Source organism: Micromys minutus (genome assembly GCF_963924665.1).
Source record: "Micromys minutus genome assembly, chromosome: 18".
Lineage (NCBI taxonomy): Eukaryota > Metazoa > Chordata > Mammalia > Rodentia > Muridae > Micromys > Micromys minutus.
In genome coordinates this window covers 37095980-37118308 of record NC_137953.1, presented here as the reverse complement: position 1 = coordinate 37118308, position 22329 = coordinate 37095980, and the positions used below count along the sequence as shown (strand labels likewise).

The 22329-nt window shown below is 37.0% G+C and overlaps 1 protein-coding gene across 2 annotated transcripts in view; it reads right to left on the bottom strand.

Moving 5' to 3' along the window:
• The window catches only part of TPK1 (thiamin pyrophosphokinase 1), a gene marked incomplete at its 5' end in the record, with an annotated part of 314282 nt that overhangs the window by 142674 nt on the left and 149279 nt on the right, over positions 1–22329 (bottom strand). For both annotated transcript variants that reach the window (XM_080931980.1, XM_080931979.1), the window contains one exon: positions 347–442. In XM_080931980.1, the coding sequence (XP_080788106.1) occupies positions 347–442 (96 nt within the window). The remainder of the gene's footprint in view (positions 1–346; positions 443–22329) is intronic.

Sequence of the window (22329 nt, the reverse complement as noted above, 5' to 3'; positions counted from 1 at the left end):
AATACACAACCGTTAAACAGAAATATTTCAAAACATGTATAGGTCTATCTGACAACAGGGTAAGAAAATGATGACTCAGTAATCACTTTGGGATGGCACAGAATCCTGTTTGGGTTACTTTACACATGGCTCAGGTCACCTGTCTGTACCATGTCACTCCAAGTCATCAATATTTGTGCTCTTTTATTTACGTACCCTACAAATATGTATTTGCAACTCAGTCCAGATTTATGTGACATGCACAAAAGAGAAAAATTCACAAGTAACAACATAGGAGTAAACACCAACATGGGCTCTTTTGCATCTGAAGTACCGGAGCCTCCGTTTTTGTAGGTATGGATCATACCTGCAGCTCTTTTTCTTCTATCTTCCTTTGAAGCACTTGAAGACACTTGGTAAAGTCAGTGTGGTCTTGGTCAGGAGTTGAAATAAGATCACAGCCCTATATGTTGAAGACAGAGAATGTTGGGAATTAAGATTTCAGTGCATGATCAAAAGGACAAGCTCTGAAAGTAAAGCCAGCCTATCATTAGATAAATCCCAGGAGGCCTGTATTACCTCCTCATTAGAATCAGCATCATTATCTTCCTATCTTTTTTCTTTCACATAAAGAGACACATCAAGATGAAGTTACAATTATGAGATAATTATGTCAATCAATTTCCCTAAGGGAAGTACATATTTTAACATGTAGTCCGTCGTCCTTCAGAGATACTGATGAGATAACATTCAAGATTAACATAAGAATTTTATACTGATATAATCAATTTTACTCACAGTGAAATTACCTGAATTAAAATGAAACTATTTCTTTAAAAACTCTAATTTATTTAAGCAGACTATATCACTTCAGTTACATGAATGGAAAAACTACCAGTAATATTGAACTAGTAATTAAATTTTATACTTTAGGTAAAAATTGTCTTGTAATGTTCCTTTATAGTCTTACTCATATGAGCAGCAGCAGAAAGAGCTCCAACCAAGCACATATGAATTATCTTTGAGACACAATGCAGTGATATTATAACTTCCTTGCTTTCTTTACAACATTTCACAATCTGCAAGACACCAAAGCCCATTCTAAAGGACAAAGCCAGGAGAGTGCAGGGTGCCATCCCCTGTGAACCAAGATGGCTAAAGAACTTGTTTTTAAAGAGTTGTCATCTTTCCCAGTGTCACACAGAGGCAAAGGTGTATAAAATTAGACCAGGTGGGAGTCCATACTTCTTAATTCAGAAATGAAACTATTCTCAGACTCTGACAAGGAGCTGAGTAAGGGAAAGTTAAACATAATCTAGTGTATAAGAATTGCCATTCAAAGAGTTTTCAAGGATACAAAACACCCATACGGAGTCCTAAATTATTCCAAAAACCATCCTCAGTAGATTTAAGGCTTCTCCTTTTACCTCAAGGTCTCTTTAAATATGTCAAGCTCAACCTGTGCTTCATTCATTTATGACTTCCTCACAATGGAGTGACCAGTGAAAAAATTAATTTCTCACAATTCAGAAATATATGATGCTCTAAAAGGCATATATGTCATCTTTACAAGATCAAAGACATAATTTCCTGATCCTAAAAGAATATTGAAATTTGTTATAATCACCAAGCAAGGGCATGAAGAAGCAACTGATCTAAAGTTAACAGTCTTAAAAAGAAAGACATATGCAAGTCACTTAGGGATATTAAAAGAGTGACAGATAAGGCTGTCACCAACTACCATGTGATAGAGAGCTCCCTGGGGGTAGGAATTGTGTTTCTTTCTGTACTATTTCCAATTTTGGCATCTGCCTGCTATATAGTAAATGTCTAATAAATATTTCTGTGAATAATACGTATCTAATAAATATTCCATTTAGGAAACATTATATTATATACTAAATATATTAAATATACATGAATTTGTAGACCTATAAAATTGTATTAGCAATAGACTGGGGTAGTGTCTTCTTGCTAAGCATACCACATTTACCGACTGAGTTTTTGTCTTTCATTGTAAAATTGTGACTACAAAAAAATCTGATGGAATAAGATAAATGTAAACAGGCAAATATAGACGGCAGCCAATAATCCGCAGATGAGTCCGTCCTCCGAGTTATCCTCCCACAACCAGCAGCAGCCACATAAACAATGCTAGGTGGGCAGAACAGAATCTAGAATCACTGCAAATTTCCGAAGAATAAGAGACCACTATTGTCTTGTTGACTTTTGCCAGCTGCATAGTAATATAAAGGAGGAAGGGGCACATAGACAGAAACATTCTGGTTATTCCTATAAAGAGACATATTTTTAACTTTCTGGAAGTTAAAGGCTTAAAATATTTCTTGAATCAGCTCAATAAGAATGATACCTAAGTTAAAAAAACATGCCAGCTGGAAACAGTTAATTATCAGGGCTAGTGAAGTCATGCATCTTGGAAGATAAACCACTTCAATAAGCCAGCATAATTCCTAATTACATTCAAAATACTTATTAATATACACACAGATATGTGTAGCTCTCACCTTATATCAAAGAAACTTTGCAACAGATGAAAACCATTAGAGACCACAACTGATCAAAATGCAGAGAAGAGATTTTATGGTACCTAGTACAGACTGATACATACACACACACACACACACACACTCACAGACACACACACACACAATCAGAACTCCTGTACAGGTTCTGCAAGGAGAGAAGGAAAACTGAGTGAGGTAAACCAGTTACAAAAGGACACTCATGGTATGAACTACCTCCTGATAAGTAGATACTAGCCCAAAAAGCTCCAAATACCCAAGAAACAATTCACAGAATTTAGGAAGCACAAAGAGAAGGAATGCTAGAAAGTGCATGCCTCAGTCCCTCTTAGAAAGGAGAACAAAACACTCATTGGAGGAAATAAAGGGATAAATAGAAGAGCAGAGATCATCCAAAGACTGTCTCACCTGGGGATCCACCCTATATGCAGTCACTAAACCCAAGCACTATTGCTGATGCCAAGTAGTGCTTACTGGCAAGAATCTGATCTGGATGCCTCCTCAGAGCCTCTGCCAGAGCCATACTGGTGCAGAGGGGGATGCTTGCAGCTAGCCATCAGACTGAACACTGGGATTCCAATGAAGGAGCTAGAGAAAGGACTGAAGGAGCTGAAAGGGTCTACAACCCCATGGGAAGAAGAAAATTATTAACCAAACAAACCCACCACAGCTCCCAGAGAACAAAACACCAACCAATGAGTTCACAGGGAGAGACCCACAGTTCCAGGTGCAGATGCTGCAGAGGATAATATTGTCTGACATCAATGGGAGAGGAGGCTTATGGTCCAGCAAAGGCTCATTTTCCCAGTGTAGGGGAGTGCCAAGGCACTGAGGTTTGAGAGAGTGCTTGGGAGAGGGAGCACCTTCATGGAGGCAATGATGTGAATACAGAGAATATCCAATAAAATAATAATAATAAATAGAACAATGTTAGGGAGCATAATGTGGAAATTGTAAGAGTGAGAGGGACTTTTTGTTGTGACATGTGTCTTATGTCTCCTAAAAATGTCAGCAAAGCTACACCCATCAAATCTCACTAATACGGTTGCCTTAACAAGGTGCAAACAATGGTGACACCAACAAACAAGTTAATCTGGAAAAGTCGAAGCTCAGGGGGCCTCAATCATAAAGAACTATGAGGACTACTGAGAGCCGAAGACATAATCTTCTCCAGGGTAACCACCCCAAACCAGCTACCCAATACCAAATTCTCAGCCTTAAAGTCATATATGTTATACCGACATATTTAACATTATGTATGTATGTGTGTACACACTTATATGTATAAATGTGGGAACAATTATTAAAATAAGAGAACACAAATTTGAGACAAAGCAAGGAAACTGAGGACACAGACTTGGATGATCTGAGCTGCATCTCAGCTGAAAGCCCCTATCCTGCAGTCTAGTTTCCATCACATCAGAAAGTTGAATGCAAGCTGCAAATGGAGGGAAATAAGAGGATGTAAAATATGGAGGGGATACATTTGGAAGTAGATCCTCAGCAATGAATGTGACAAGTCTACATTGTATACAGAATATGCATGCATGTATGTATGTATGTATGTATATATATATGTATATGTATATGTGTATGTATGTATGTATGTATGTATGTATGTATGTATGTAAATATATCCCCCACCATAGATTGACTTAATTGTTTCTCAGGTCTTCTAGTAACAAAGTCAATCTGATAGAAGAGAAGTAGGAGACAGCAAAAAAAATGAAATGGTACTTATGTAAGTTATCCACCAATCCTTACATGTCTACATTAGATACTGAGATACCATGCTAAACAAAAACTAACGTTGCAGAGTCAGAAGCACTAGGGCATTGAAGTGTTTTCAGTGATTTGATATTTTTCTTTATTAAAAACTTAAAGCCCTTTTGATATCCTATACCCACAAAGGTAGAAGAAAATGCTATGGTGTTTAGCATTGGAAGGACTTAAGTTTCTAACTAGCAGTCTGCAAGATTAGTTTTCTCATAGTAATGCATACATTTTAACTAGAAACACTCTGAAAAACCCACAAAGCTCAAACTACAATGACTTAAAATTGTCTTAAAGAACTTCTGCTTTGTGAAAACTGCATATCATTGAGTTTTCATAGTTTTATAAAACACAGGGCCTCTTAAAGCCAGGAAGTATTACTATTTTGTGAGCCAGCAGGTGGCTCCAATTTCACACTGCATATACTTGTATTTGATTTTTTTTGTCACTTAACAAGTAGATATTTATATAACTTAATTCTAAGTTATCTCTATGAATATACTACTTTTATAAACTAAATTGATTGCTTTAATATTATATTTTATTAACTGTAGTTCACAATGACTTAAAACAAAAAGATGAGTTCATTCATTTTACTTATTATTTTTCACTTTCTTTTTATTGGATATATTTTATTTGCATTTAATTTTATCCCCTTTCCTGTTGCTCCCCATAAACCCCCTATCCTATCCCACCTTCTCCTGCTTTTATAGTGGTGTCCCCCTACCCACCAATCCCTTCTCACCTCCCTGCCCTGACATTCCCCTACACTGGGGAATCAAGCCTCTACAGGATCAAGGACTTCTCTTCCCAAGATCACCACTTGCTACATTTAAAGCTGGAGCCATGGGTCCTTCCATTTGTACTTACTGGATAGTGGTTTAGTCCCTGGGAGCTCTGGATGGTTGGTATTACTGTTCTTATGAGGTTGCAAAGCCCTTTAACTCTTTCAATCATTTTTCTAACAACTCCATAGAGGACCCTATGATCAATTCAATGTTTTGCTGTGAGCATCCACCTCTGTATTTGTCATGCTCTGGCAGAGCCTCTCAGGAGGCACCTATATCAAGCTCCTGTCAAGCATGCAATTCGTGGCAGGAGCAACATTGTCTGGGTTTGGTGGCTATATCTCAGGTGGGGCAGTCTCTGGATGGCCTTTGCTTTGGTCTCTGCTTTAAACTTTGTCTCCATATTTCCTCCTGTAAATACTTTGTTCCCCCTTCTAAGAAGGACTGAAGCATCCACACTTTGGTCTCCCTTTTTCTTGATCTTCATGTGGTTTGTGAATTGTATCTTTTATAATGTGAGCTTTTAGGCTAACATCCAATTATCAGTGAGTGCATACCATGTGTAGGTTCTTGTTTGTTTTTTGTTGGTTTTTGTGTGTGTGTGTATGTGTGTGTGTGTGTGTGTGTGTGTGTGTGTGTGTGTGTGTGTGTGTTTGTGTGTGTGTGTGTTTGTGTGTATGTGTTTGTGTGAGATTTGGGTTACCTCACTCAGGATGATATTTTCTAGATCTATAGATTTACCTAAGAATTTCATGAAGTCATTGCTTTTAATAGCTGAGTAGTATTCCATTTTGTAAATGTACCACATTTTCTGGATACATTCCTCTGTTGAAGACAATGGGCTTCTTTCCAGTTTCTGGCTATTATAAATAAGGCTGCTATGAACATGGTGGAACATTTTTCTTTGTGAGATGTTGAAGCTTCTTTTGCATATATGCTCAGGAGTGGTACAGCTGAGTCTTCAGGTAGTACTATCTCCATTTTTCTGAGGAACAGCCATACTGATTTCCAGAGTGGTTGTATCAGTTTTCAATTATACCAACAATGGAAAAGTGTCCCTCTTTCTCCACATCCTCACCAGCATCTGCTGTCATCTGATATTTTGACCTTAGCTGGTTTGAGGTGGAATCTTAGGGTTGTTTTGATTTGCATTTCCCTGATGACTAAGGATATCGAACATTTCCTTAGGTGCTTCTCAGACATTGGATATTTGTCAGTTCCACACACTAGGAAACACTTTCTATCTACAAAGTGTTTACTATCCAGAAGAAGGACCTTCTGAAAATTGATAAAGAATAAGTAATGTCATGAAAAATAGAAAAAGTATTTTAGTGAACATATTAGAGAACAGGAACTATGTCCAATAAGTAAATAATATAAAAAGATACTGACTTTTATCAATTAGGAAAATGCAAACAAAACTCACATTGATAAACATCGTCTACATATCACAAGAGCAAAAATAAAATGGTTCCATAATCAAGCACTGTGGCATTTTAAGAATGAACATGAAATACACATAGAAGCACAGATAAAGCATATGTTCTGAGGTAAAGGACCACCAATGTGTAACTGCATACAACCCACAGGGAACTGTTCTAGACACTGTGGACACCAAGGCCACCAGATTCTGTCTCTTATGTAGAATGGAGGAACAACAGAATATGGACTGTGCATGCCCTTCCACAGACATGAAACCATGTCTGTTTCCCATGATATTTCACACAATGAAAATCCCATGTACATGACTGCTATGGAGAATATTTTAGTGTATGATCAGATCAATGTTTGTATGTGTTCTTTATGGAAGTAATTCTTTTCTACTGAGATAATTTCAATTCTTGATAGTTTGAATCCTGAATACAGAACCCACCTATGTTTATGGTAAGTAGTTATACTAATTATTGTTATAAATATTTAATATTGTTTGTTAAAATACAAATAAATGTAAGACATTAAAAATTTATAGATTTAGCACTGAAACAAAACTACCTTGAATTTTTTTATAGGGAAGCCTTCATAAGTTGGATCATAATTACATTGTATCTATTATTTTTACACATCTTATGTATTTTATACAAGTGTTTTTAAGTTAGTTATCACTTCTTAATAAATAACGGTAGAAGAGTTGGTTGACTTTTGTAGTGTTGGTGGCTAAAACAATTCATACTGATTAAACTCAGCCTTCTTCCATCTTTTCTGCTAAAATAATACAATCCTACAGTGACAGGAAAATTTTTATTGATTTTTTCTATTTTCTTTTAATTGAAAATAGATTTTTCTCTCATTTGATACATCTGGACCACTGTTTGCCATCCCTCCACTTTTCCCAGTTAGTGTCTACCTCCCTTCTCCCGTAAATCAACCCTCACTACCACCCGTCCCCCACGTACCATTTCTTCTTCAGAATAGAATAAGCCTCCAAGAAAGGTAAGTCAAATAGAAGAAAACAAGATGCAATAAGATATGCCAACAGTCCTCAGATCAAGGCAAGACAGGGCAACTCAACAGGAAAAAAACAGTCTCAAGAGCAGGCAAAAGAGTCAGAGATACAAAAACACCTAGCTAACAGCTGTAACATCAATGTAGATGACCTGAAGGTCCTGTGCCTGCTGTTTCAGTATCCAAAAGCTCATATGAGCCATGCTTAGTTGATTTGGTGCACTGTACTCTTCTGGTGACCTCTATCCCCTACAATTTTTCCTTCCCCTCCTCCACTGGTTTTCACTAGTCTCCTAAGGGAAGGACCCAATATAAACTCTAGTATAGACTATCTCTCTACAAATGTCTGGTTCTGGGTCTCTGTTCCCACTCCCATCTGCTGTCAGAGAAAGCTTCACTGATGACAACTAGACAAGGTATCCATGACTATAGCCAAATATCATTAGGACTCATTTCATTGATTTTTTTTTCTTTTGACCAGGTGTGTTTGTTTCGACACTAGGTCTTGGGTATCCAATCTCTACGTCCTGGCCATTCAGGCCATGTAGAGTATGGCATGTGCTCCCCTCATAGCTGGGCCTCAAGTTAAACCAAACATGGCTTAGTCACACCAACTAGTCTTGTTCCACAATTATTCCAGCACATCTTGCAGGCATTAGAGATTGTAGGCAGAGGGTTTTGTGGTGGGATCGGTGTCCAGGTTTCTCTTTCTGTGACCTGCAGAGTATCCTCATATTCCAAAGAGACTAGAAGGTAAGAATCAAAGCTCCATTCAGGCACAAGCTTAGCCTCTCTATGTTCAATGAATGGTATGGCTACTGTCCTTAGCAATGCCTCTCTCTAGACCATCACTTTGAGAGAACAAGCATCATCTTTCCTAGAATCACTCTGGGTTGTTTAATGATCTCTATGGTGTACCCTCCTTGGTCCACAACTCAACAAAGTGGGACCCAGTCCCATGACCAGAAACCTCAGCTGGCTACAAAAGATGATCAGACTCTATCCTCCATTATGAGGAACCTTTGCTAGGGCCATCTTCATAAATTCCAGGAAGTTTCCATTGCAATTGGTTCCCATACAACCCATGCTTCACAACTCCAACTATCTCACCTTATACTCTTTCCTTCCATCCCTTTTGCCCCCTGTCCTCATCCACCAGCAATTAACCACAAAAATTTATTCTATTTGGCCTACTTGGGGAGATCCATGTGTTCTCCCTTCTGCGTCAAGCCCTCTTCTTTACTTAGCCTCTCTAGGTCTGTCAATTAGAGCTTTATTACCATTTATTCAAGAATACATATATTTTTGGGTCTAGGTTACCTCATTCAGGATTATTTTTTTTCCAGTTGCATAGATTTGCCTGTAAATTTCATGTCATGGCTTTTAACAGTTAAATAATACCTCACCATGTAAATGGACCACATATTCTTTACTCATTCTTCTTTGACTGACAAATATTTAAGTTGATCCCAGTTTCTGGGTATTATGAAGAAACCCACAATGAACAAATATGAACTAGGATCTGTGGTAGGATAAAGTATCCTTTGGGTGTATGGCCAAGAATGGTATAGCTGGGTCTTGAGGTAGATAGATTCCCAATATTCTGAAGAAACAAACATATTGATTTCCATACTGGATGTACAAGTTTGCATCATAGAGAATAATGACCCTTGCACCACATCCTTGCCAGGATGAATGTGACAAGGAATTTATGACTATTACACTTGAAATCTGAAAATTTTATTAAAATTCTAATACATTATTATGTCAAGGTGGAATATATCACCCGTTACTATATTATAACTGAACTTAGTTATATACTTTTAATATGATCTTTATTGCATCATATAAAACTAAGAACATTTGCCTAGAGTCTTATCATATGGAATCCAGTTATTGTGACTGCTAAATCATTTAAGACAGAAGATCAAGTAACAAAAATGGCCCTCTCAGCTTCAGGAGGAACTTAGTTGATGTGTTCCCTGGCTGCATCCCCTGCTCAAGGGAACAGTGATGTGAACTGGTGAAGGCAACACCCTTTTTGAGCATGTTAGTATTTGCACTGGGTCATGGTATCTGAAGGCTGTTCAGACATTCCCATGTACAAGACCCACACTGAGTGCCTGGAAGCATGGATAATGCCAAGCACAAGCACACTATGCTTTCCTGTGCATATTGTTGCTAGAATTCCACTTCTGGAGGAGATGAAAAGTAACATCCAAACTTCCTCCCAAGTTCTTGCCAAAATTCACACTGGAGACTCAGTGACATTATTGGGCTTTCTTACAGACCATACATAGGTGATTATTTAGTGCACAGGATTACTTAAAGGAATGTGAGAAGCACCTCACCCCCAAATGGCTGTACTAGAAAGCTGTATATCTGTATCTGATGTGTGGGGGTCCACAAATCATCCCTTTGTCCAATGTAGTCACACTAGATATTTTGCCTGCCACTGGTGATTTGGTGGCTGTCTCAGTTAACATGTCAGCTACCAAGGATGTAGCAACAGAAACAGAGGAACTGCTCCAGTCTTCCTCTCTTTTATAAACTCTGGCCTTTCCCCCAGGTTATATACAGCATTACTGATGCCACAGTCATCAGAATGTACAGAGAAGAATCTTGTGCACTACACTTCAAGTCTCTATGCAGTGATATAAACTGTCACCACCAGCCAGCTAGGGTGATCTTGTACAAGGGGCACAGGTGAACTCATCATGATAGAGACTACTTGGATTGGAGATATGCATATAGAAGTATAAACATGCTTGATAACTTAAGCAGAAGCTAAATTAAGAATATGGCCAATGATAGACATTAACAGTATTCAATTTTTGTCTTTCTCAATTCACTTGGACAATATGAAAAGGCACAATGTCTATGGCCACCAGTATGGTAAGATGTGATGAGATGAAGGGAGATAAATATCATAGGTATGGTGACCAACAATTAGGATATTACAAAAGGGTTGATTGCATATGACCACATTGGAAGCTGACATGTTAACTGAGACAGTAAGGAGATTACCAATGGCAGACAAAATACATAGTGTGGATACATTGGGGAAAGGATTTACTGCCCACACCTGACAGATCCAGATGTTTTAAAACCTGGAGATGCTATGTAAAATGGTACGGAATTTAAAACTCTGCCTTAAAAAAAATTCTAGAGATTTTCATTTAGTATGGGGACTTCAATTGACTTGGACTACCTGAATCTCCAAAAAAAAAAAAAAAAAAAAAAAAAAAAAAAATGCAACCACAGGGAAGGGAGACCCACTATATTATAACTATATTCTACAGAATACATTCTCAACAACAACAAAAACTGGTAAAATGAAAATATTAACAGAACATTCTGCCTAAGCAAGGCATTTTTTAAAAAGAAAACATCATTAAGAAAATAGTTATATATAAGAAAAATTATAAATATGAGGGTACAATACCTGTAAAAGGAAAATAATTCCTCAAGTTGATTTATGTTAAAGTGATTAAGAATTTACCAATACTAACAAGTTTTTATATTTTTTCATCCAAATAGCACGGATTCTCCTCTCATCCGCAAGGCAGCGTTCTGAAATGTCCATGTAAGAAACCACCACATGTAGATACACTCAAAGAGACTTACATAACATCCGATCAGTAATGACGTTTCAGGAAATAGATAAATCATGTCATGACAGCTATAGTTACAGTTGCACTGGAATTAAAGACAAGTACGAACTTAGAAAAATGGCAACAATAAGTATAAATATTTTATGAAGTTTTTACACAAGAGATCACTCACGTAAAATTATAAGTAAACTTATGCCATGAGGCATGAGGTGTTAAATAAATGTAAAACAAAAAAGCATCAACAATAGTACTGACTAGGACATATTAGTTATCTAAATCTGCTGAATTAATAAGCTAACAAAACTGTAAAGAAACAAGCAAATCAAAGGCTGAAATAGGAAGTATAAGGAAGACACACAAGAAACGTATTTGTTGGTAACTCAACAGAGTAGTTGCTCAAACAAAGAGCAAGATCCAGAGGTGGCTGGGGATTCTTCACTCTATGATGGTCCTGCAAACCATCATCTCCAACAGCTCTAGAATCTCCATCTGCAAAACCATCCAGACAGCAGTCACCAGCATTCATTTCCTACAGTACTCCCCACACAATATCCAACATTACCACAACTTTCACAGCACTACCATTGTTACTGTCATTACCAGTTCCTGGCTATCACCACCACCATCTTCTCACAAACATTACTATGATCCCTACCACTGTGAGCACCAGCATGTCATAGCTGCCTCTTCAGCAGGGTGAGAAGAAAACCATAATGTGTATGCTGCTGTGCACAAGGCCTATGTATTTGATTTGGAGAAGCAAAGAGAAAACAATTTCTCCTACCTTGAATTATATGCTTCACCCTCCTAGAAATTCCACCATCTTCAAATTGCCATTGGTCTTCTTAAGCATACCATATGCCTCAATACCAATAGAACCATAGATTAGACTCTTAGGTGTTTGTCAAAAATACATATTAAATGTTTTTTTTTCTTTTCTTCAAATTTAATTTACAAATCTAACCTAACCGGATAACCTTCCAGATTTTTCTCATTTCTTTTTTTTTTTTTTTTTTTCTGGTTCAATCCTAAGACCCCTTTGTGAACTATGCATAGAGAGTGTTCATGTCAACAGGTCATTTGATAAATGTAAGTTCTTCATAATTAAATTATTTCTCTCCTTGGACACCTTGTTGACACTTTATCACACATAACACACATATTATATAACAGGCTGTCACACCACACCATGTCATTCAGCAAAATGACTTCTTATGTTTCTTTAATCAACCAGGGTAGACGTTAGTGTGGCTTCTCTAGAATGTCTTCCCCAGGCTCAAAATTTCAAGATTATCTACCAGACCTATCATCTCTCAATATTCTGCATGCTACTTCCGGTCTCGTCTCACTAAGTGGTACTATCTGTATGGGCGGGGGGTTGACTCTTGATTTTGTTCACTGCTGCATGCTATGTATATCCAGTACCACACAGTCCCAACACTGCATGTCAACAGTACATATATTCTGCTTAAGTGAAAGAATTTTGCTAGAGGTAAAAGATGTGGTTTTCCTCCAAATAACTGTTTTGTACTGGTGTTTTGAAAATTTATAACAACAGAATATTCAACGGCTTTTGGTCAGGCAGGCAATGATCTCCTAGAATGTTCATCCAATAGAGAGCATGGCAATCCGAAAGAATATTACACAGATGGTTAAGGTTAATACACAGACTAAAGCTTACCAATGAAACCAATGTCCCAAGTTTAAAGTAAAATAGGCTAGGTTTTACTCTCAGAAACGTTAGTCCTTCCTGTTCTTCATAAGCAACCATGAGCCCAAGTCCGTAGCACATTCCCCACACCCAGATGGAAGTTGTTCTATAATCCCAGCTTAGCATGTGGATATTATATTATGAAATGAATAATAATAAAAAATTACTTTTATTATATTTATAAAATATGAAATTTTATATTATATTCATGATATATATGATATTTATATTATAAAATAATAATGATAAAATCACTCACAACCCATTACTTATTCTTCTAGTTACTGATATGAATCCTTTGCTAAAACAAATCTTGATTTTTGTTTGTTTGTTTGTTGGTTGGGTTCTCTATGTAGCCCCAGTTGTCCTGAAACTTGTTCTGTGAAACATGCTCACCTTGACCTCAGAAATCCACTTGCTTCTGCCTTATGGGTGCTCAGATTAAAGGAGTGTGCCTATGCACTTGGCTAGGTTGTATTATTTTTAAAAAGAGAAAACAAAAAGGAAAGGGAAGGGAGGGGGAGGGAGGAGAGGTGAAGAGGAGGGGGAGAGTAGGGAAGGAAAAAAAGAAAAGGAAAAGGAAGGGTAGGAAAGGAGAGGGAACAGAAAGGATGCCATCCATCCTTGCTTGTGTCCTCATGTACTCTGACTTTCTCAGATGTGCAGTTTGACAACCATGAGATACCATATTAAATCCACATTATGACCATATCCGTCAAGAACTGCTGTATGTGAACAAGATCCACTGAAAAGTCTTCTGCTACACAGCATAGAACGTGCCACCCCCAAGTCTAGCTGCCAGAGGCCACTGTGGTAATCTGAGCACTAATCTGCCCCTGAGCTAGAAGGAGAAGACATTGGGCTCCTGGAGATCTTGTGAAGAGCCTGAATCTTCCTCACCTGGAATTTTAGTTGTAGGACACTGCTAAACACGTCAATTTCATCTTGCTCTGACAGGCTTTTTAATTCCTTGTAATACAAGAATTATCAGAGTAGAATACAGGACACTTATACATACATTCATACGCACACGCACACACACACACACACACACACACACACACACACACACACATATATTATATGATTGTCAGAAAATACTTGTATATTAAATGAAAAGATAAAACTTTCCTTGATGTATACATACACAGACACAGACACACACACAGACACACACACACACACACACACACACACACACACACACACACACACACAGTTACAATGAAAGATTGTGGTTTGGTGAAGGGATGGCTCAGGCTCAATTCCCCAGTACCCACAAGGCTCTATTTCTGGTATAACTGACACCCTATTGTGTCTTCTGTTGGCACTACATAAGCACAGTCCATAGACATACATGTAGGCACAACTCTCCACAATTGTGTAAACTGAAGAATCAGAAAGAGGCACTTTGCATTAACTAAGTTAGTGCCTTATATAGAGAAAACACTCATGAAAAAAAGTAGAAAAAGATGTGACACAAATTATACTTCAGGAAAAAAAAATCTTTACACACCAAGAAAACTTTGACTATTTCCAGGTTACATCTTGTTTTACATGTACTTTATGCTCATTGTAACTAGTAAGATCTTAATGCACACTATCAAACCTTGAAAAAAAAAAAAAAAAACAAGTACTGACAAAAATGTATTGTATACTTTTATGCAAAAAATGCTTAAAATCTGTACATTTATCTTTGTTTTTTCAAATAAAGTTGTAATAAATAAATAAATAAATAAATAAAAACGAATCAAGGACTAAAAAAAAATTATACTTCAGGAAAGTGTCTTTTCTTGGAACTGGGAATGTAGGTTCAGTGTTGCTGGGTTTGCTACCGGCGGCAGTCAATCACGTTACCAAACTTAAAAAAAAAAAAAATTCTCTTGTAGAAAGTTGAGAATAAAGGAACCTTGCAAAAGGAAGGGCAAGCACTCTTTCCTCATGAGTAGGGAAGTCTGAATCTTAGGAGGAAAGTATTCTCATTTCTGAAGTACAAACGTGGATAAACCAGGCAATAAGACTAATACAGGAGAAGAACAGCAACTGTGTATGCAGTCCTGAGGATCAAATATGGCTGCCTTAGAAAAACTGATACTTTCCTTCTGATTCTTACAGGATGCCAAGTCTTAGTGCTTTAAGGTATAGCTTGCCTTAACAGTAACAGAGGTGTTTTCCAGTTAGGAAATATGAAATGCAACCTGGGAGGCAGAATAACAAATGGTGAAGTAAAAATTATTTTGTAAATGACTCAAGGCATTTTTGAGCAACATTTTATTTACTTTTTAGAAAAAAAAATAGTAACAATGATATCAAGGACAAAGCAAGAAAATTATAGATGAAGGGTTTCAAGAATATGCTTAAGATGATGGGTCAACAAAATACCACAACTGGAAATATTTATAACAGACACAAACACAAAATGCTACAAAAACTTGTTGTGTTAACAGGAACATTACAGATAACCTAAAACAAGTGTAATATCTTTGGTGTGGTATATGAATGGATTTTTTCTTAAAGGTAAACCCTAAGACTTATATTAAAAACTTAGGTTACTAATTTTAATAGATTTAGTTTCATATCTTTGTCCACTCTTTGGCGTGCCTAGTTTCTATGGTGGTCAGAGAGGGCATCTGGAAGGAACGGAAGTTGCAGATGGTTGTGAACCACCAAGTGAGTGGTAGGAACTGAATATCAGCACTCTAGATAAGCAGCCAGTGTTCCTAAGCACTCACCATCTTTCCAGTCTTCTTTTATAAATAATTACAATAACCCATTTTGTTAATGTTTTTCTTTCTGTCTGGTAAAATGGTATTTGTCTTTTTTAAAGTTACATGTCAAATGTTATCCCCTTTCACAGTTTCCTCCCTGGAAACTATCTATCCCATCCCCCCTCTTCCAGCCTCTATGAGGGTTCTCCCCTATATACATACTTCCTCCCATCTCCCCATCCTGTCATTCCCTTACACTGGGCATCTAGCCTGCACAGGCTTCTCTATCCATTAATATTGATGCCTGATAAGGCCAGCCTCTGCTACATATGCAGATGGAGCCATGGATCCCTCCATGTGTACTCTTTGGTTGACGGTTTAGTCCCTTGGAGCTCTGGGAGAGGGGTGTCAATGTGTCCCTCACAGGCATAGATAATGAAAGCTTGCTCCCTAGCTGATAGTGTTCTTTCAGAAATGTATTAAAAATTTTACAAGCTATAGCCCAGTAGGGGGAAGTATGTGTCCTAGAATTCTCTTTTTCTGATACCCACCTCCCCCACACTCCTGACCACTACAATAGTCATTTTCAACTTAGATCCAAAACAACAGATCCATCTGACTTTGGTCTAAAATCAGGAGCCAAAGATCTAAAATGCCCACATTCTGTGAAACAAGTAGAAAGCATTAAACAATGATCACAATCACTTACCAAGTCTGGCCTGTGAGGAACAGTAATCCTCTAAGCCAGACATCAGCAGACTTTATGGAAAGTGAGAGAAAGTCATTGCTTTACCATACTTGGGAATTCACAGGGCCTCTGTCCCAATTACTAGACCCTGACTTTAAATAAACAGAGTGGGGAAGCTGAGTGCCACAAAACCCAACACTTTAATTTTAAATGGTTTTCATGTGTCATAAATAATTCTTTTGATATTTCTCAGCCATTTAAAGATGTCATTGTCACCTTTGACTTGTCACCAGTGCAAGAGCAGTCAGCAGGCAAGGCTTATATCAACTTTTATACCTTCTTTTACCAAGTGACACCCATCAGAACCTACAACTTGTTCTCATGACTGTGCTACTAAATCCTATGCATGTGCAAAGAATGTAATAGGAGGAAGATGGTTCAACACTTTAAAAACATCTGTTAGTCACACACCTTATTCTTCTGTAGAGAACTTCACAGCAAAGGCCAAGCTGCTGATCCACTCTATCAGGAAAGGTGTATGGAGAGGCATGTGGCTGGGGTGAGGAGCTTTACCACATTGGGAGAAGAAGCTGTAGACATCAAATGTACAGGCAGCCCAAACTACTGCTTACACTGTGGACCAAATTATTGTTAATACTTCCCCCCAAAGATTCTTTAGATGTTCACAAAAATACTTTCAAATATACTGACAACTAAAATAAATTATTACAAAGCAATGGGTGTCAATAATAAGCCCAGTCTTAAAGGACTAATGCTAAAGTCATTAGACTGCCATTCTTGATCACTTAATTTACAGTTTGCCAATAATTTTGCTAATGTAGGTTAATGAGATTTTACATTTTGCAGTTATAAAACCTATCAGGTTAGATGATGCTGACTCCTCTAAAACTCCTTAATGGGAAATAAAGCAGATCTTTAAAAAAAAAGTAATAGGATATTAATTGTGATTTCATGCAGTATATCTAAGAAGGGACTTGGCCTCATAAAATAAGAAACCTGGAGTTAAGAGTAGTAAAATCATTCCCAAGTTTGCTATTAGCTCACTCATTTTAGGTCAAGTCATTTAGTGCCCATCCATCGATCCAGGGTAGAAAATAATTGCACAAATTAACTCGTAACCATTTTATGAGACTCTGACACATCTACTGTAACTTCAGGGACTGTGTTTATAAGGTTACAATTTCAAAACTGCTAGTTCCTCTTGTTAGCAAGCATGCTCACTTTGAAAATGTATTTCCCTAGATTTAACAAAGACATACAAAGTACACAAAGTTCATAAAATCTAGTAGTCTTTTCAACAAACTTTAAGATTTCCTTTTAATAAAACACGGTGTAATTCTATGAAAAAATCAGATAATCTTTAAAATATCTAATTTTAAACTGTCTTTATCAGTAAATTAATAATAAAAGTCAGTCATTGGGTATATTTTATGTTAAATGTTAGGTACTATGTAAATTATAGTCTTGATTCCCATGATTAAGTCAACAAGAAAAGTAAAATAATCATGTTTAGATGGAAATTTGGAGAGATAAGGTGACTTTCCTAAGGCTACTTGGCTGATGAAAATATACCACTGAATAAACTGACCTCTATTAGTGGACAAAGTTTGGACTCAACACTCTTTCTTCGTGTATTTGGGAAAGTTTCCACAAAGGCAAAACTTTAAGGTTAAGCTTCATTTACTTCGCTTTCTATACTTCAAATGGTTGACTAAACCTTAGCATCTAAGCATTTAAAGACACCATGGATACACACAGCTTCCATGTAAACAGAGATTTAGAAAGTTCCATGATTGTTGTTGATATCTGACAATCCCTGGGAAGTGTGTATCTCCAACAAATAAAATAGAACAAAACAAAGAAAAACCCAAAACATTTATTGATTTCCTAACATAATAAGTTATATAGTTTTATTACTTACTTATACATAAAATCATAAAAAAGTAATGTTTAAATCAGATGCTTATTATTTTGTTAAAGTAAAATCTTTTAAAACCTTTGCTTCCAAATCTTGAAATAAACATAACAGCTACTTAGAGTCACTATTCTATGCAATACCACCACAATACACGTTGACTCTCTCTAGTTTAAATAGAGCATCCATCAGTAACTACTCTTGTAACAAGTATCCTATTCTAACCTTTAATGAACAAATGGTATTGGATTCCACATATGAAGAAGACAATACAGGGCTTGCCTATCCAGGTCTGGCTTATTTAATTTAACACAGTTACTCCTCAAACAGTGCTGCCACACATGACTGAATTTAACTCCTAGTAGTGGCCAATGGTATTCCACTCTCTGTAAGTACATCATGGTCATCTGTCCATCAGTGATTAGACACTCAGGATGTTTTCATTACATTATTTTTCATTTTTATTGTAAGAATTATGTTTTGGAGTCAAAGTTACAGGAGAAATTATTATAACACTTTTGAAAACCCCCATTTGTGACTCTAGAGTTATATATATATATATATATATATATATATATATATACACATATACACGCACACATAACTTACATTTCAAATGTTGTTCTCTTTCCAGTTTCCCCTCCATAACCTTCCTATTCCATCACACATCACCCTGCTTCTATGAGCATGCTCCCCCACCCACCCCACCCACTTCCCCACCTTGACATTCCCCTACACTGGGGCATCAACATCAAGCTTGGCAGGACCAAGAGCTTCTCCTCCCATTGATGGAAAACAAGACCATCCTCTGCTACATATGCAGTTGGAGCCATGGGTAGATCCATGTGTACTCTTTGGATAGTGGTTTAGTCCCTGGGAGTCTGGGTGGTTGGTATTGTTGTTCTTATAAGGTTGCAAAGCCCTTCAACTCCTTCAATCATGTCTCTAACAACTCCATTGGGCACCCCATTCAATGTTTGGCTGTGATTTTACCTCTGTATTTGTCATGCTCTGGCAGAGCCTCTCAGGAGGCAGCTATATCAGGTTCCTGTCAAGCATGCAATTTTTGGCATGAGCAACATTGTCTGGGTTTGGTGACTGTATATCATTGGATCTCGAGGTGGGGCACTCTCTGGATGGCCTTTGCTTTTGTCTCTGCTTTAAACTTCGTCTCTATATTTCCTCCTGTAAATGCTTTGTTCCCTCTTCTAAGAAGGACAGAAGCATCCACACTTTGGTCTCCCTTTTTCTTGAGCTTTATGTGGTTTGTGAAGTGTATCTTTTGTAATGTGAGCTTTTGGATCAATATCCATTCACTTATCAGTGAGTGCATACCATGTGTGAGGTTTTGGGTTTTTTTTTTTTTGATTGGGTTACCTCACTCAGAATGATATTTTCTAGTTTCATCAATTTGCCTATGAATTTCATGAAGTCATTGTTTTTAATAGTATTCCATTGTGTAAATGTACCACATTTTCTGTATCCATTCCTGTGTTGAAGGATATGAGGAATATCAAATGACTGAAAAGCACCTAAAGAAATGTCCAACATCCTTAGCCAACAGAGAAATGCAAATCAAAAAAACTCTAAGATACTTACATTAGTAATAATGGCTAAGATCAAAAACTCAGGTGACAGCAGATGCAGACCAAGATGTGAAGAAAGAGGAACACTCCTTCTTTGTGGTAGGACTGCAAGCTGGTACAACCACTCTGGAAATCAGTCTGGTGGTTCTTCAGAAAATCGGACATAGTTCTACCTGAGGACCCTGATATACCACTCCTCAGCATATACCCAAAAGATGCTGCAATGTATAACAATTACACATACTCTACTACCTTCACAGCAGCCTTATTTATAACAGCTAGGAGCTGGACAGAACCCAGATGTCCTTCAACAGAGGAATGGGTATGTAGAAGTGCACATGGTGTTTGAAAGACATGTGTGGAGTCTTTTAAAATAATTAAAGAAAAGACAATTCGTGAAGTATTTATCTTGGGGATTTGGCAAGTTGATTTATTTAATTTCTTATCCACTATAAAATTCTTTAAGAAAAAAATGATATCCACCAAAAAGAAAGAGAACAGAAAATTTATGCAGTATAAGATGGGGGGGGGGGTGTTTGACCACCAGAGAACTGAATGACTAAAAGGAACTAGAAACTGCTGAATAATCTCTGAGAATAAAGACATCAAAGATCATCTTTAATGCTAGTTCTGAAGAAAGAAAAACAGTTTCCTAGCTATTTATATTAGAATATTGATATGGATTTTATTTTAAAAAGCGTCAAGAATATTTTAGATTTCATCTTTAAAATTTTACACATTTAATCCTTCTTGATTCACAGCTAAAGTTACCTTTTATCTTTCAGGCATACAAGATATACATTGAAAATTATCAAATTTGATAAAATGTAATAAATATTTTCATAGTCATACTTAAAATAAGCCATTTAAATAAATTGAAAATTTATAGTTAGAAACTGCTTTCTCTGGTTTAGCACAAAGCAGGCAAAGGGACAAATGCCAAGTACTTTAGATAACCAACAGTGCAGATCTAAAATTAGGGCAAACACATTGTCAAACTTTCTAAGAATTGCAACAGTTAGATAAAACCAATTAGAATCTCAGTGATCCATGTGCTTGGATACAGTTACAGAAGCTTTGTGTTTACCTGAAGAGATGTAATCAAAAAGCAACCATCTTCAATTTGCTTTTGTTATCATAACCACAGTGTGGTAGACTGCTGATCTAATTTGAATCATCAGCTTCTTTATAAGCACTTCTCTTTTTTACACTAAAATTGAGTTTTTTAATCAGCAAATTGCAACTATGAGTAATTAATTTCCTGATCTAGTATATCACATGATTAAACCTTTAAAAATTCAAAGTAACAGGCTCTTTCTGGTTTTCACACCATTTAACTTGTAGCAACTTTACATTTGAAACTCTAAACAAAGATCTTTTAATCCAGTGTCACCTCAATTGCTCTAGGTATTGCATGTGACACTTCTTTGCACAGTGGAACTGAAGGAAAGTAACAGCCTTCCAAACAAGGAAGTCACTCTATTGTCAATGCAAGTAGAGTGTCTTTAGAACATGAGATTTTGAATGGCTGTTTCCTTCCGAAGGACATGGTCAGAATTCTGTGAGTGGAACCTGGTTGAAAACAAAAAACAAAAAACAAAACAAAACAAAACAAAACAAAACAAACAAACAAAAAAAAAAAAAACAACTCTCTACAGCTCACTTGAGCCTTCTGCCCTCAAAAAACAAAACCAAAACCCAAAACCAAACAAGACAAAACAAAACAACAAGAACAAAAATCTGGCCTTACAATGACATCAGGCTGGTACTAGAGGACACCATCTATCAATAACTCATTTCATTGATAGAAACAATACTCTATATAGTAATTGTCCAACTCTTCCAGACTTAGTAGAAAGAATGTAGTTTACGCTCTCATTTCTTTCCTCCTGTAGTCAAGTTTAAAGTACATGCTACATACTACACAGAGAGCCTAAGTATGTATGTGAGTAGCCACTGGTAGATTCTGGGTGGAGTCTCAAATGAGTTGCCTAGCAACAATAACTTTTGACAGAAAAGTGATTAATTAGATCTTCAGTGATCTAATTAATGAGACAGATATCAGAGTTGGTTACTTTCTTTTGTGACCATGGCCTTGGTGCTTCATTTCTGTGCTTATTTTGTTATGTAACCTCTCTGGTGTTAAACCATAGTCACAATTCCAACTATATGCCAAAGTACATTCTCTTTGAGAATTTTTGAATTCCTACAGTGAATCACAACCTTGAAAGTGATGCAGAGAAATTTGATTTCAATGAGACTGCCAGAGTGATATTCTTTGTTAGATACAACCTGACCTGGGTTATGGTGCCATGATCTAGGTGCCATGCCATCAAAGCCATTATGCATACGAAAAGTGTAGAAAGAATGTCTAGCATATTGTATGAATGTATCACCTGTCAGCTAAGAAGTCGATGACTTACGACTTATGCAGGAAATAGAAGGGGAAATGTCTGGGAGGAGAAGAAATTCTGGGATCAAGTCAGGAGAGAAAAGATCAGCCTGGAAAGACATGAGGAAATGGACACGTGCTCCCTGAGGACAGGTAACTAGGCACTTGG